Source organism: Mastomys coucha, unplaced genomic scaffold (genome assembly GCF_008632895.1).
Source record: "Mastomys coucha isolate ucsf_1 unplaced genomic scaffold, UCSF_Mcou_1 pScaffold9, whole genome shotgun sequence".
Lineage (NCBI taxonomy): Eukaryota > Metazoa > Chordata > Mammalia > Rodentia > Muridae > Mastomys > Mastomys coucha.
Genome location: NW_022196915.1, coordinates 27,375,349 through 27,390,348, shown reverse-complemented (window position 1 = coordinate 27,390,348; position 15,000 = coordinate 27,375,349). Strand labels below are relative to the sequence as shown.

The following is a 15,000-nucleotide window of genomic DNA, read 5'->3' as shown; positions in this document are numbered from 1 at the left end:
TGACACACTTAACAGTCAAAATCACTTTTCCAGAAGAGCTGCTCCAGTGCACAGGAAGTGAGCTGCCTTATCTCTTGGCATAGGTAGGGGTGTGTATATTCTCAGTCTCAATCTTGCCAAGGCTGAGGGCAGAGGGCAAAGACTGCCCTAGTCAGGGACTCCCCTAGAAGGAAGGTGTGGCGAGGAGTATTGACTTCCACGCGCCTCAGCCATGTGTGAGACTCAGATTACTCGGGAATTTATGGAGGAAGGTTGTCCTAGAAGCATGGAGGCTAGTGCAGTGCATGTGGTTGTTGCATAGCCACAGGGTGCATGCAAGTCTCCTACACCTCTGTGTGTATGTGTGGGTGTGTGGGTGTGTGGGTGCATGTGCCTATCTCTTGTGCAGTGACTCACTGGCATGTTAACTATCAGAGGCCTGCCTGCTGTGTGGAGTGCCTCATTTCCATCTTGTTTCTGCTGTGTTTTTTTCTTATTTATTTATTTGTTCAGAAATCCCTTTTAAAAATTTTGTTAAGGGTCTGGGGAGAGTGCTCAGTGAATATGTCACACTGTTGCCAAAGTGAGTACTGGAATTCAGATCCCCAGAATCCACACAAAAACTGGAAGGGTGCTCAGAAGGCAGGTCCCTGGGTCAAGCTGGAGACCTTGGCTCAGTAAATAAGGTGAAGAACAAAGAAGGCAGCCAGGACAACTAATGCCCTCAGCCCATGTACTTTCTCCTGGCCCAGTCTTCGTGTTGGTTTATCCCCTGCCCTCATCTCCCTTCCCATTCCTGTTCTAGGTCATGGCATGTGTTCTATTGCTGCCACACACTCCTCCCATGAAGCCCTTTTATTCTATTTCCCAGGCTGGTGTCGGAGTCATGGAGATCCCCCTGCCTCTGCCTCCTGAGCACTTTTTTGCCCCTTTCCTCTTCTCACGTAGCTTTTCCTCTGAATTTCTGCAGTTTATGTGGTGTCTGTCAGTCAGTATATTTGATGTCAATCAGTGTATGTAGTGTCTGTCAGTATATTTGCTTCAAGTCCTTGCTAACTCTGCCTTTGCTCTTGTCCTTTTGTACCCTGTTTATTTCTGCTACCTTACTATGCTCCCATTTTTTCTTTCAGTACTTTTTACCTGGATGTCAGGTAGTTATTCATGAGCATATTCTTCTCTAATAGTATGATGTGAATAACATTTTATTAAGGGCATGTGTCACGAATTATATACAGTTATAAGCTGTTAAGAACTGCTAAAGTTGCTGGGCAGTAGTGACTTGTGCCTTTACTCCCAGCACTCAGGAGGCAGAGGCAGGGGGATCTCTTGAGTCCTGGCCAGCAAGGTCTACAGAGAGTTCCAGGACAGCCAGGGCTACAGAGAGAGAAACCCTGTCTTCAAAAACCAAAAAAAAAAAAAAAAAAAAAAAAAAAAAAAAAAAAAAGCTGCTAAAATAATACAAAAACATATCAAAATTACAGATACCCAGAATTTATGTGGCTAAACTAAAGGAAATCCTGTCCTTCATCTCTAGGTCCAGATGGTTTTACTGTGATAGTTTCATGTTGGGCTTGGCCGCCTGGGGCCTTTAGGTCAGACCTGGTTCTGCTTGTTTTGAGCATAATTCTCACTGGAAGGAAGCCACATCCATCATTTGGCTATCCTCTCTGGCTTCTCCCATCATTCACCACCAGTGGAACGGTTGTAGCAGAGCTCACACAACATTCAAAACTGAGGATGTTTACTGTCTGGCCCTGGTTTAGTAACCTGGATCTCTCTCATTTTAATCACTGTGTACTGGGATAGTGAAGGCAGAGATTGTCATGCTGGGGTGCTACCTGGAGCCTCCCTTGAATGACTCTTCCCTGCTGCCATTCCTGGACCTCAGGTTACTGGGTTAGGCTCCAGTTACCATTGTTACAGTGGAGCAGTCCTTGCCCTTCTTCTGGGCCCTTTGCTGGGTCGTCTGCAGGGCTGCAGAGGGCACATCTGCTTCTTGTTCACAGCGGCCACCCATCCGGAGAGAGGAAAAGCTGGTGTGTGATAGCTTTGTGACCCTGGGCATGGTGCCTCCTGCCTTGGGCCCCATTTCCCCTATAATGAGGAAGCTGAGGAAACCGGCCCTAGCCTCCCCTCTGGTTCTCAGACCTTTCAAACTTCCTTTGAGAGGTGTTTTTTTTCAGAGTTTTAAAATGGGGTGTTGATTAGTACTGATTGTGTGTGTGCATGTTTGTGCATGTGTTATGTGTTTACATGTGCATGTTCTATGCTGTGCATGTGGAGATCAGAGGGTAACTTTACCACTCTGAGGGTCCCCCGTTTCCTAGTGGGCAGGGTTGCAAACCTCAGTATATACACTGTGATTCAACACTCAGCCCTCTGGGTGGAATATCAGAGTCAACTTGCCTTTAGGGCAGCATTTTCAACCTATGGGTTACAACCTCTTTGGGGTTGAACGACCCTTTTGGGAGTTGCCTAAGACCATCAGAAAACATAGGTATTTACAGTATGATTTATAACAGTAGCAAAATTATAATTATGAAGTAGTAATGAAAATAATTTTATGGCCGGAGGTCACCACAACCTATATTTAAAGGGTTATAGTATTAGGAAGGTTTAGAATCCTTGGTTTAGGGTCTGTGCCTTCTGGAGGCCAATCTGACCCCAAGATTAATTGAATCATTGGCATTAGAAAGAGTCTAAAATATCTCTGGTATTCTGTGAACCTACATACCTTGGAATTTCCTGTTCTGGAGTGTGCCATGACCATGGTTTTGCATCCTGCCTGGCAGGACTAAGATGGCAAAGCATAGCCAGCAGAGGTACTTGATTGTCAGATGGAGCTGTAGAGGCGGATGGATGGCCACTCAACGACCTGAGATGTGTGAAGAACAAACTGGATAGTATTTGTTCTGGCCCTTGCTCTCCTGACTTTCTGTTCCTATCCGTCCTGGCTTTTCTTCCTGGACACCAACATCTCTGTTTCCTCCAAAGACAGAAGCTGAGCCTCTAGACCAGGGACTTTTTCTTAGGAAATGAGTCTGTTTGGGAGCTGGGTAAGGCTGTAATAGTTACTTTCTCCATGCTGGGATGGACAAAAGCAACTTAAGAAAAGTGAGTTTTATTTTGGCTCATGGTTTGAATGTGTAGTTCATCATGGTGGCAAGAGTGTTAGGTGGCTGGTCACAGTCAGGAAGCAAAGAGAGATGAACGCTGATATTCTGCCCATTTCACTTTCTTTTTCATTTGATCTAGCACCTCTGTGTGAGGAACTGTGGTTTTACAACAGTTAGACCTCTTTGGAAATACATGTGTCTTCTAGTTGATTCTAAATCATGCAGGTTGGAGATTAAGATTAACAGTTTCTGGGGACATACAAAATCTTCAGTGCAGCAGGTGCAGCTGTTTGAGGAGTCACCCCAGTGGCCTGTTAGGCCTCAGCTCTGTACCCAGGACAGCAGGGCTCCCTCTGTGTAAGCAAATTCTATTAGAGTCTTTCACCAGCCCTTTCAACCTGTTAGAAGGGCCATCTCTGTTGTATGGAGGAAAGTATAGGCTCAAGGCACTTGCAAGGAGGTCCACTTGATAAAATGTTGCAGAATGAGCCCTGGGCCTTGGGATGGTGACCTGTGCTGTGTGTTTAATGCTGTTCTGGACTGCATGGTGTTTGAGTGGGTTCCCTTCTGCTTATCTCTGAGTTATCTCTAAGGAGGCCCTGATCATCAGCCGGAGTTAGTGAAGAGATTGACTGAGAACCAGAGGTCAGGAGTGCAAAGCCTCAAAATGTTGCCTGGCTACTGATGGAAAGGCAAGATGTCTGGAGCCTATGAGACTTTCCTACACACATAGACTTAGTGCAAGGAGGCCAAGGCCATTGGGTCCTGGGTGGCTGCTCCTGACCTGCTAGACATTCGGAACTTTCTCCTCCTCTTCTCCAGCAGCTCATATATTGAGATTTGAGCCTCCTTGGGTAAAGTGCAGGAGGATGCTTATGGCTTCCAGAATAAGGCAAACCTGTGCCAGCTTAGGAAGCACCACTAGGACCTCTTTGTTTTTGTTTTTGGAAAGTGTCCTATTCTTGATTGTTAACTTGACTACCTCTGGAATTAACTAAACCCCAAGTTGTTGGGTACATATACCTGTGGGTTTTTTTTTTTTTCTTAACTAAATCGTTTCAAGTGGGAAGACCCACTTTTAATGTGGATCTTCTGAGGTGGAAAGATAACATCTTTAAATCTGGGCTATACCTTCTGCTGACAGCCTGTATAAGGGCCTGGAAGACAGAAGCTTTCACTCTTTGCTTGCTTGCTCTCTCTGACCAGTCTATCGCTTCACCGACTGGCATCAGAGCCTACTTCTTTGGGATTCCAGCATATACTGAAAGCAGCTGAAACATCCAGCCTTGTGAACTGAGCAACTACTAGACTCATAGACCTTCTTTAGGTAGGCAAGTATTGGTAGACTAGCTGGACCACAACCTATAGGGCATTCTGATAAACTCCCTTTATATATGTGTGTGTATTCACTCTATCTGTTTTGTTTTTCTACAGACGCTGATTAATACAGAGGGGGTTGTTGTGTTGTTGTGTGTGTCCGAGACCTTCTAGATCAGTTAACTCTAGGGAAGGTAGCCCAGAGATTTTCACTTAATAAACTAGTCCTGCAACTCCTTGAATTTTATTGGGAGCTTCTTTAACCCATTATCGCAGTGGGACCTCCTTCTCCTGTAATTGCTTCTGAATCTCTACAAAGATGCAGAGAGATTGTTCTGCTCTGGTTGAGATGTAGACTCTTAGAATGCACGTCCTTATCACCCGGCTGTGTGAGTTAGTTGTTTGAGAATTGTGCAGCCTAGAAACTCCTCTGTGGAATCCTTCTTCACTGGGTCTTCTGGTAATACTTTCTAGGTATGGGACTCAGAATGCTGGTTGCTCTTCTGTCCCAGCACCCTGTGGGTAGTGAGATAATGTATTGTCAGGGGTACAGCTACCTAGATGAGATTCTTAAGTTTGTCACCAGCTAGCTGTGTGACCTTGGACAAATGTTTCTACATTTGTTCTACATCTGTATGGGGGGTTCTGGGGAGGAAGAGACAGGTTCACTATTCACTCCTGGAACTGTTATATTTATCCTGGGGCAGGTTACTTCCCTTGTATGGTCCTTTCTCAGGGTCCTTGACCATAATTGGTCTCCAGAGTTCCTGCCTTGGGCAATATTCACTTACTCCTGCTCTGACTTGTGGCTATAAAGTCCCTATCTTCCTGGTATGAGTTAACTTCACTTCTTCCTTTAAGACAGTGAGAGAAGATGGTGTCCTTATTCTTAGTCAGTGTAAGAGATAATATTTTTGCATAGCTGTGACTGATACAGCAAGGAATCTCCTACAGGTTTTGAGAGAGAGAGAGAGAGAGAGAGAGAGAGAGAGAGAGAGAGAGAGAGAGAGAGAGAGAGAGAGAGAGAGAGAGAGAGAGAGAGACTGACATGAATGGAAGCCTGCCTGCATTTGCACAGCTTGGTATATATGATTTGGCAGAGCAAACATTTTCTCTTTGGTTATCCCAGGCAAACAGCACCTAAAAGCCAGATGTGATGGTGAACACCTTTAATCTCAGCACTCAGGAGGCTGAGACAGAAGTATCTCTGTCAGTTCAAGGCCAGCCTGCTCTACATAGCAAGGTTTAGTACAGCCAGGGCTACATAGAGATAATATGTCACAAGTGAACGAACAAAACATCTCAACATGTGTTCAGTAACACTTAAGTATGTGTGGCATTAAGGCTAATTTAATGTGGTAAAAAAAAAAATGGGAATCTCTGGGGCCCAGTGGGGAGGAAAGGGGGTTCTAGTGTCACTGCTCAAATGTTTCAAGACAGCCTTCTTTCACCTGGGCATATGGTACCAGAAGTGACTGTTATAAGTGATTAGGCAGGCTTGGGTTTGAATGGGGACGTTGGATAGAGTAGTAGATACTTGCAGCCTTATTGCTCTAATTCTGTATATGTGGTTTGGACATGGTAGGCTTTTGTCTGGTCCTCAGGAATGGGTGAGACCCAGAAGTATGCATGGAAGGAGAGTGGGAAGAACCCTAGGCTTCCTTTGTGGGATTCTCATATGGGCCCTCTCTGTACCATCCTTCTCTATGTGAGTGGGTTACAGTCCAGAACAGACAGACACCTTTGTCTTTAGAGAACATGGCTGTAAGGTAGGCACAGTCCATTTAACTTAGGATCAGGGCTACAAGGAGAACCACGCCAAAGGTAGTTCTGAGTGATGGACAGGGGTCAGCTTCACATAAGAAGGCAAGGTGGACATCTCAGGGAGATTTAGATATGAAGGAGGAGGAGGCCAGGGACTGATACAAGAGAAGAACCTTTAGGCCAGGGAATGGTGCTGTGGTGGAATCTTCTCCTAGGTGTGAGGGGAAGTCATTAGAGAGTTTGTAGGAGCGGAGTGACCTACCCATAGCCATGGTCAGTAACCAACAGCTCTGTATCTGAGTTCACCCAGCCAGGACAGAAGTCATTATAAAAGCTGGGTGTACTAAACAGAAGACCCTTTCCCCCATTATTCCCTAAACAGTACAAAGAACAGCTATTTACATTATACTTGGTGTTATGAGTGGTCCAGAGCCGAGGGAGGGTATGTGTACATTACTTATAGGACTTTGAGAATCTGAGAAATTTGGTATGCACTGGGGGCTTTAAGGCCAGTTCTTTGGATCTCACTTGACAGAAGATTTTTAAACGATGCTTCCAGTTTGTTGGAGGCCTGGGAAGAGGTGGATTATGGATAGAGGAGAGCTGAGAATCAGAAAGAAAACTGGTCATGTACGCCTTTATGTTTCAAAGGTAAAACAAGAAGAGTCCCAGTTGGTGAATGTGATGTCTCTTTCCCTCTTGTGGGTTTTCTTCTAAATGGCTAGTGGACAGATGGTGGTGATGTTTCATGAGAAAAGAAGCTTAGGAGAAGTAGGCTGAGTCCCTGGAGACTACAAGGAGATAGATGGTAGGCGTGAGACCCAAGAGAGCTGCTAATCCTGGGTATGGGTAGTATTTAAAGGTGTGTGATTCCTGAGTCTCCCCGACTGCTCAAAGGGGTTTTGCATTGTTAGGTCTGCCATAATTTAGTGCAGTCTATACGGGAAGGACAAGCAGCATGCAAGGGAGGAAGACAGCCCTGACAGAGCTGTGTGTGCTTGGTGTCTCTGAACCTGATTGAAGGAAGAGGAGTGACTAGAGCTACCTCGCTTCAGAGGAAGTCAGATGAGTTAAAGGCCTCTGACTGGGGACCTCAGGGAGTAGTAGGGTGGCCTGTTGGTTTTCTTGCCATCCATTGTGAAACTGATGGGAAGGAGGGAGAACAAAGGCCTTTCCTACTGAGAAACCAGTGTATTTCTCACCGGTGTGTGGTGGCTCAGGGAACTTCTCCACCAGGCTCAGGATGTTCAAACAACAAGAACAACAAGAACAACAAGAACAAAAACACAGAGCTTGCTCCATTTGTAGAGCATGGTGTTTATATGCAAAACAACTACTTTGCTTTAGGACTGTGTGGTCCTTTGGATGAGTCCAATTGTCTTGGCTTTAGTGGGTGCCCGTAGGAGGGAGGTTGGGGTGACACAGAGCCTCTCTTCTGCTTAATACAGCTTACCTTAATTCACCAGCTAAGACCCCAGTATTTCCTGAGCACATGTGTGTCTCATGTCTGTGTAGGTGGGATGAGGAGGTCCCACTCTGCCTAATGAATGACTTGAGTGGCTACTCACCTGTGTTTGGAGTCTGATCCTGGGCAGTGGGGATGAGATGTGAGACTAGGTGGTCTTGTGCTCTCCCCATAACCTTGCCTTGCAGCTGGTCTGACCCACATAGATGCTCAGCTGGGCCAGAGCTGCTGATAAACTCTGGTAGTCATCAGATGTGCAGTGTATTGACACTGAAGAGCACACTGAAGTGGGTTGAGGGTGATAGTTGGGTAAGAAGGAAGGAAACAGTCTCTGTCAGCATAAGGCAATCTCCTGTGGCAGTCTCTTGAGGACTGACCTAGGGATCTTCACCTCAGCTCTCTGGGGTTGAGCATCTGGAGTAGAAATCAACTGTCAGCTGTTCTGGGGAGGTCGGTGCTGGTTATCTGCAATCTCCATGTCCCTTGGTGTAGAGAGTTTCTGTCATTGGCAGGATTCAAATGCCACCTTGGACAGAACACAGGAGCACCCAACTAGAATGTGGACTTTGTTCTAGTGCTGGTTTCTGACCTTACTTTTCTCTTTTCCCCCTCCCCCCCCACCCTACCCCCCCAGTTGGCTGGAGTTGTCTTCCTTGGAGTCGGGCTGTGGGCATGGAGCGAAAAGGTAGGTGGAACCTTGACCAGGCCATGTTATCAGGCAGCCAGACCCAGACTTGAATTGTCCCCTCCTCTAGCCTGTTGAGTAGTCACTAACTATAGAGAGGGTTGTAGCATTAACCCTCAGAAAGAATGTGCCTCTGAGGTTGTATGTGTTACTGGGGCCCATTAGGCCAGTACTCAGTTGGGTGGGGGAGGCTATGAGCTCTGTGAGTATGGATATGTTCCCATCCTGTTTCCAGAAGCCCCAAGAAACCCCAAGGCAAGCCTGGGGCTGTCTCCTAAACTCTGGAAGCTTATCTCTGGAAGCAAGTGAGCTGATCCCTGAGCAGAGTCTGGTGTACTCCTGAAGTGCTTGTGCTGGCCTACAGAAAAAGAGAGTAGAGCTTGGTTTTACTGTTTGCCACTGTGTGAGGGATGGATCCCAGACTCTTATTGTGCAGGTAGATAAAGGGGCAGTTGGTATTCTAAGGGCTCAGAACTCCAGGGGCAAGGTGGAGTTATGGTGCTGACCTTACCCATGGTAGATTAATGCTAGTAGCTTACGTGCTGAGATCTACAAGGAGGAGCAAGGAGAACCCGGAAGCTAAAGCTCCCCCTGGTCCTGTGGTGGAACCTGCCAGTGCTTCCAGAAAAAGGAAGCAGCTCATGTTGGTCTATGAGCTTTTATGTGATGGTCTTAGGAACAGAGTGAGGTCTGCTCTTGAGCCTGTGCATCTTTCTTAGAGGCCCATGTACCCCTGATATCAAAAGCTGGAGTACAGTGTCTGTCCCAGTGACCTGGAAACAGCAACCATGCATAACAGCACCACCGTGTGGCTGTATTTGGGACTGCAGCAGACTTGACCTGGATGAGCCTTGAATCCTGGAGCTGGTTACATAGCTAGAGCTGCCTGGCCTGACAGCTTGTTTCTCTTTGAATGTCATAGAATCTGTCTGTCTATTATAGATGCCACTAGTTATATATAACTATATGTATTTTCAAATTTTTACTGATTTTTTTGAGGGGGGTATGCATATGCTTAGTAGAAGTAAAAAACAACCTGTAGGAGTAGGTTTGGTGTTCTCCTTCCACTGTGTGGGTCCTGGGGATTGAACTCAGATTGCCAGGAAAGGCAGCAGGTGCCTTGACCTGTTGAGCCATCTCACCAGCCCCTGACTATATGTGTTTAAATAAAAATGATAAACCAATTCTTGTTGTCCCTAGCTTCCTTCCAAGTGTTTTTATTGCAAGTACAGCCAATGATAATCTTTGGATGGATTTCTAATAGGATACTACCATCATACACACGTTTATGGGCAACACTCGGCTCTTCATACCCTGGCTGGGTATGTTTCCTCAAAAGTGTTCATTGTGAAGCTGCTTGGAGCCAGTTTGACCATGGCCTAGGACTCCCCTCCTCTGAGGCCTGGCCAAGGAGTCTTACAGGCCACTGAGGAGTCTGGGTCTGGGCTCACAGGAGCCCCCAACCTCAGTATGGACCAGGAACTTCATAGAGAGTGTCTAAGGGCAGTGGTGGACAAGGACAGTATACTCAGAGGCTCCAGGAAGTAGGCAGGAGCACACTCTGTCCTGGCTCTTGATGGCAGGAGTGAGCTGTGTGAAGCAGACCCCTATAGCTTCAGCTCCTGGCATAACTTGCCCCCAGGGTCTTGACACTGCTACCTTTTATTCTCTGCTTCTTTCAGGGTGTGCTGTCCGACCTCACAAAGGTGACCCGGTTGCATGGAATCGACCCTGTAGTGCTGGTCTTGATGGTGGGCGTGGTGATGTTCACATTGGGATTCGCAGGCTGTGTCGGGGCCCTTCGAGAGAACATCTGCCTGCTCAAGTTTGTGAGTGGTGCTGGAGTGGGAGGTAGTGAATGTGATGGGCTAGAGATACCAATGCTGGCTCACATCTTTTTTCTGGCCTAGACAGCAGTTCTTTGAACCTGCTGTCTCATTAAGAGGGAAGATTTTAAGGAGAAAAACCCAGATGATGGTTCCTCACCCTAGGGAAATAGGGGTTCCTGGAGCTGCCAGCTAATTGCAGGGGTTCTACTTACCTCCTCTGCTTTATGGCTCTCCTGAGAAGTTCTAAAGGAATTGTTTATTTGCTGATCACCTTTGTCCTTCCTGGCTAAGAGCAAACAGTGTTGCCAATAGCTTTAAAAAATCTTTTCCCTCCTCCTGGGTGTGAATCTGTTTGATGTGCAGTGTAGTTCTTAATTTTCTGGCAGAATCACAAATTACTAAGAGTTTAGTTTTATATTTAGATACAACTTCATATTTAAATGTATTCAGTTAAAATTAAATGGCACCTGGTGAGAAAAACACTTTTATTTTCTTTATGATCTATTATTTGTTGAGCTTATTAGGTCAGCCTTTCTTCATTTGGAAAGCAAAGCACACACCTCTCCCAACCCTAATAATACTGTGTTTTGCTTCCCATTTCCACATGAGCAGGCTGTGTGCATACTTGTGCATGCTTGGGATTCTTCTTTTGTTTTCTTGGAAAGGTTCCTTCACATTTCCAAGATGTGTCAAAGCTTCATGGCTCCCAATAGAATGTCACGATGACCTGTAGCTGGCAGCCATATTTCTAGAGAGGTCTGTATGTAGCTGACAATCCTGCTTGCTCAAGCAGAGTGGGTACTGATAACACTGGTCCCTCCAGAGCGCTAATGAACTCTTCAGGGAACTTAGATGTCCTGTGTAAGTTGTTTCAGACAAGCTCTATGTCTGAGTCTTAGTTTCCACATCCATAAAGGGGGAGTGAAAGACTAGATGTCTAGGATGGTTGACTGGAGGGTGGGGCAGACAGTGTCTGGGTAGGGCTCTACATGGAAACAACTGCTTTCTTTTTCATCAGGTGAGGTAGGGGAGGGCTACCTCCTAGGCAGTGCTGGTTCAGAGCTTTGCCCTTCCTCTTCACTTCTCTTAATTACCAACTGTGCCATATGTGCATGGGTAGTGGTGAGTCCCACTTACAGAGGAGGTGAAGTGCTGCAGTAGGCGGTGCCTCTGCATACCAGGGTCTACCAGGCTGCTGATGCTGACTCTACCTTTCTTCTTGTGCCCTCGCAGTTCTGTGGGGCCATTGTGCTCATCTTCTTCCTGGAACTGGCCGTGGCTGTGTTGGCCTTTTTATTCCAAGACTGGGTGAGGGATCGGTTCCGGGAATTCTTCGAGAGCAACATCAGGTCCTATCGGGATGACATTGACCTGCAGAACCTCATTGACTCCCTTCAGAAAGCCGTAAGCTCTGCCCCAGACAGGCCTCCTGCTAGAGCATGCCCTTTCCCACCTCCGGTTAGTCTGGGATGCCCTGCAGCTGAGATGGAACCAGGCCTTCCCTCCTCAGAGTGGGTTTTCTGCCACAGCATGGCAGGGAGATACGGAGCATGCCCCTCAGCCTCTGGTCATCCTCGCTGTGCTCAGCTGCTGGCCTGGCAGCCTGGGCTCCTTCTCAGCCAGCATTTTGAATTAGTCAGACAGCTCTGTCTCCCATTCCTTCCCTTTGGGTCCAGTCTTCCCTAGCCTTCATGGTAGCCATGTTGGTAGTCAGAGTCTTCCCCGGGAGATTGGCCCTGTAGATATAGAGGGGATACAGAGGACAGAGCTCCTCCCCCTAGGACTGCGACTCATCGCAGAGCTATTCCTGTATCCTTCCTCTCTGGGACCTTTTCTCCTTCCTGTTTGAGAAGGACAAACTGCCTGGGGGAAGCCTTCTTCCATGGAGGGATGTGACCTCTCTGGATCTCTCCCCAGGGAGTTGAATAAGCAGGCTTGGGCTATGTCCCTCAGTCTTCCTGCCCTTTCCTCTTGCTTGCAGCTGCACCTGGAAGTTTGGATTACTGGCTGCTTCAGCCCTTGGGGTGAACCCACTCCCTGGCACAGTGGCCTGTTTGATCTGCCTCTCCCAGAAGCCCAGCTTCTGAAATGTCTTTTCCATGGAACACTTGGTTCCAAAGAGAAAATAAACCAGCAAGCACTAAAAATAACCGACCCACTATTATTAACCAAAACTTGTTTACCCTGTTCCATGAAGCATGGGGTCCAGAAAAATCCGTTTACATAAGCAGAGAGACTCCTGTGTGTGATTATTGACTTGGGAGAGTCCCGGATCCTAGTGACCTTGCTACATCTTTTCTGTTGAATTTTTTTCTTTTGTGTTCAAATGACCTTGGGTCTGCTAGTTTTCTTGCACTTTTCCCTGCTCTTTCCTAAGAGAAGCCTTCCCTGCCACCCATCTGTCCCAGTCTATTTTGAGTCAGGTGAGACAGGATCTTGTGATGTAGCCTAGGCTGCCCTCGAGCTTGCAAGCCTCAACCTCCTGATTATTGGTATTGGAGTAATGTGCTCTACCATGCCCAGCTTCCTTTCTTCTAAAATGTAAGAGGCACCCACTAAGTTCTAGGGCTTGTGATAAAACATTAGATGGTCACTAAAGCTTCCTGCAGAGTGGAGGAGTAGGGATGGGAAGATTGGATCTCCACTGGAACGTCATATCTCAGGGCGGCAGAGATTCCTGCTGGCCTGTGTCTTGGCTGCCGAGATCTAAGGGTGGAGCAGTTCCATCACTTTGATGATCTTATGCTGGGTGCTGCAGTTTTGTAGGCTGATGAGGGCTTTTGTCAGCTGCACTGCATAATGGTGAGTGGAGGATGGGGCTCCTGGTCAAGTCAGACAGTTAATGAGTGGTTAAAGAGTTGCTGTTGCTGTTCACCTTAGTTGTAATTCACCACTGTTGTAAATGTTCAGGAGCTATTCTATCAGCCAAAAAGGTAACTAGGGCCAGTATAGCCATTTATCATGGCGAAAGGCCTGTTCCTCACTTAGGCAGTGTTCTCTGGGATAGGAGAGGGATACATTAAAGGGGCTTTAGTGGAGAAGGGGCGTAGCTTGCATCGGCTCTGCCAAGGAGTGACTAGGACTTCCCACGCCAAGCTAGACTAGCTACACTTGGTTCCATGAGGGAGTCAGCATGGCTACAGTTTCCCTTTTAAAGCGTGGCCATTTGTTGGTGTCATTCAGTATCTGTGTGAGCCTTGCTGTCTGTCTAATAAATGGAAACATAAGAGCCACCTTGTTGAGTCAGTGGCCCTGGCCCCCCTCATGTGTTTTTTTGGCAATATTTATAATTTCAGAATCAGTGCTGCGGGGCTTACGGCCCTGAAGACTGGGACCTTAATGTCTACTTCAACTGTAGTGGTGCCAGCTACAGCCGAGAGAAGTGTGGGGTACCCTTCTCCTGCTGCGTGCCGGATCCTGCAGTGAGTATATGCCCTTTCTGCAGCCCCGCAGCTCCTACCACTTCCAGTGCCTTCCAGGGCTTCCTCCCACCACCTTGGGTCCTTACAACTCTGAAATCCTGTGCATACATTCTGGAACCCTTCTCTGTGGTGCACTGTTGCTCTGCTCTAGATAAAAGAGGAAGGTCATCCTTCCTCAGATGATTCTGCCTTACCATGAAGGTGGTGTGCTCTGGTCCTGCCCACTTTCATACCTTCTCTGCACAGTGTCCTCAGTGCTCAGAAACTCTCAGGAATTGTGAGGTTGTACATCACATGTGGGAGGAGGGGGGCAGCTCCATGGTTAATCATTTTCTAGCCTTTTCTTCACTTGCTTTCATTCCTAGTCTTAGGCCTAAATCCTTGAGCTTCTGGAAATTGAGTACTTTAGGTGACCTGGGAAGGAAGACTATGTTTTGTCTGAGCAGAGATCTGCCCTGCACAAGCTTCTGCATAGCCCTGTGTGCCTAGTCACAGCCCCTGAGAAGCAAGCCTTCACTGTTAGGACCTGGGCAGGATCCTTGGTCTGGGAGAGGCCTGTTTGCTGAGGTTGGGCAGTGGAGTCGGAGGTGTCCAGGAGTGTTTGAAAAACACTAGTGCATGAATGTACTGAGTGTAATATCATCTACTAGCACAAAGGTTGACAAACTGTGACCCAAGGCCAAATGAGGCAGAATACTTTGTTACTTTTTGGTGGTTGTTGTGTCCAGTTTTGCATCACTATCACAAACCCTCTGAGGAAAGGCTTGTGGAAGAGTGCATGCTTACTATGCAAGGAGTCCTAACACTAGAATTTAAAAACAGTCAGCTGGCTTGCAGTGTTGGATGCTTTCAGAGCTGTGGTACCTGCTGGAGACAGTAAGGAGTGCATGGCAAAGGAGGCTGTCAGCTCTATGGCTAAAGAACAAAACAGAATACCACTGTTTCCTTTCTTCTAGGCTCCATTTCCCAAAGATTCCACTACCTCCCAATAGTGGCGCCTTGGGACTAAGCCTTTGGGGATATTCTGCATCTAACCTCAAACATGGCCGAAGGGAAAGAAATATATAATATTTTATGATGTATGAGAACTGGTATGAAATTCAGATTCCAGTGCCCTTAGTTTCCTGGCAATATAGCCAAGCCTGATAGTTTATGGTTGTCCAGGTCTAGCTCGTGTGCTATCCAAGTCTGTGTTTTTGCTGGTGAAGTACAATGAGTCCTGGTTCTGCAACTTGCATCTACAAATTTTACTGCTGAAACAACACAGATGTAGCTCACTGACCCCTCTGCTAGCCTGGAAGGGGAGCTGGCAGTTGACCTCAGTGTGTGAACAGTGATGTAGTTTCTGCATAATTTTTGCGCATGTTTCCTGGTGCTCAAGTTTTGATTTTTTCTTTCTAGTGCCTCCTGCCACTAGGTTTTT

The 15,000-nt window shown here is 47.0% G+C and overlaps 1 protein-coding gene across 1 annotated transcript in view; it reads left to right on the top strand.

Moving 5' to 3' along the window:
* Tspan14 (tetraspanin 14) overlaps positions 1-15,000 on the top strand; it is a 56,452-nt gene that overhangs the window by 35,391 nt on the left and 6,061 nt on the right. The window contains exons 3-6 of the mRNA XM_031362836.1: positions 8,276-8,326; positions 10,009-10,155; positions 11,389-11,559; positions 13,452-13,577. Coding sequence (XP_031218696.1) covers positions 8,276-8,326; positions 10,009-10,155; positions 11,389-11,559; positions 13,452-13,577 — 495 coding nt within the window. The remainder of the gene's footprint in view (positions 1-8,275; positions 8,327-10,008; positions 10,156-11,388; positions 11,560-13,451; positions 13,578-15,000) is intronic.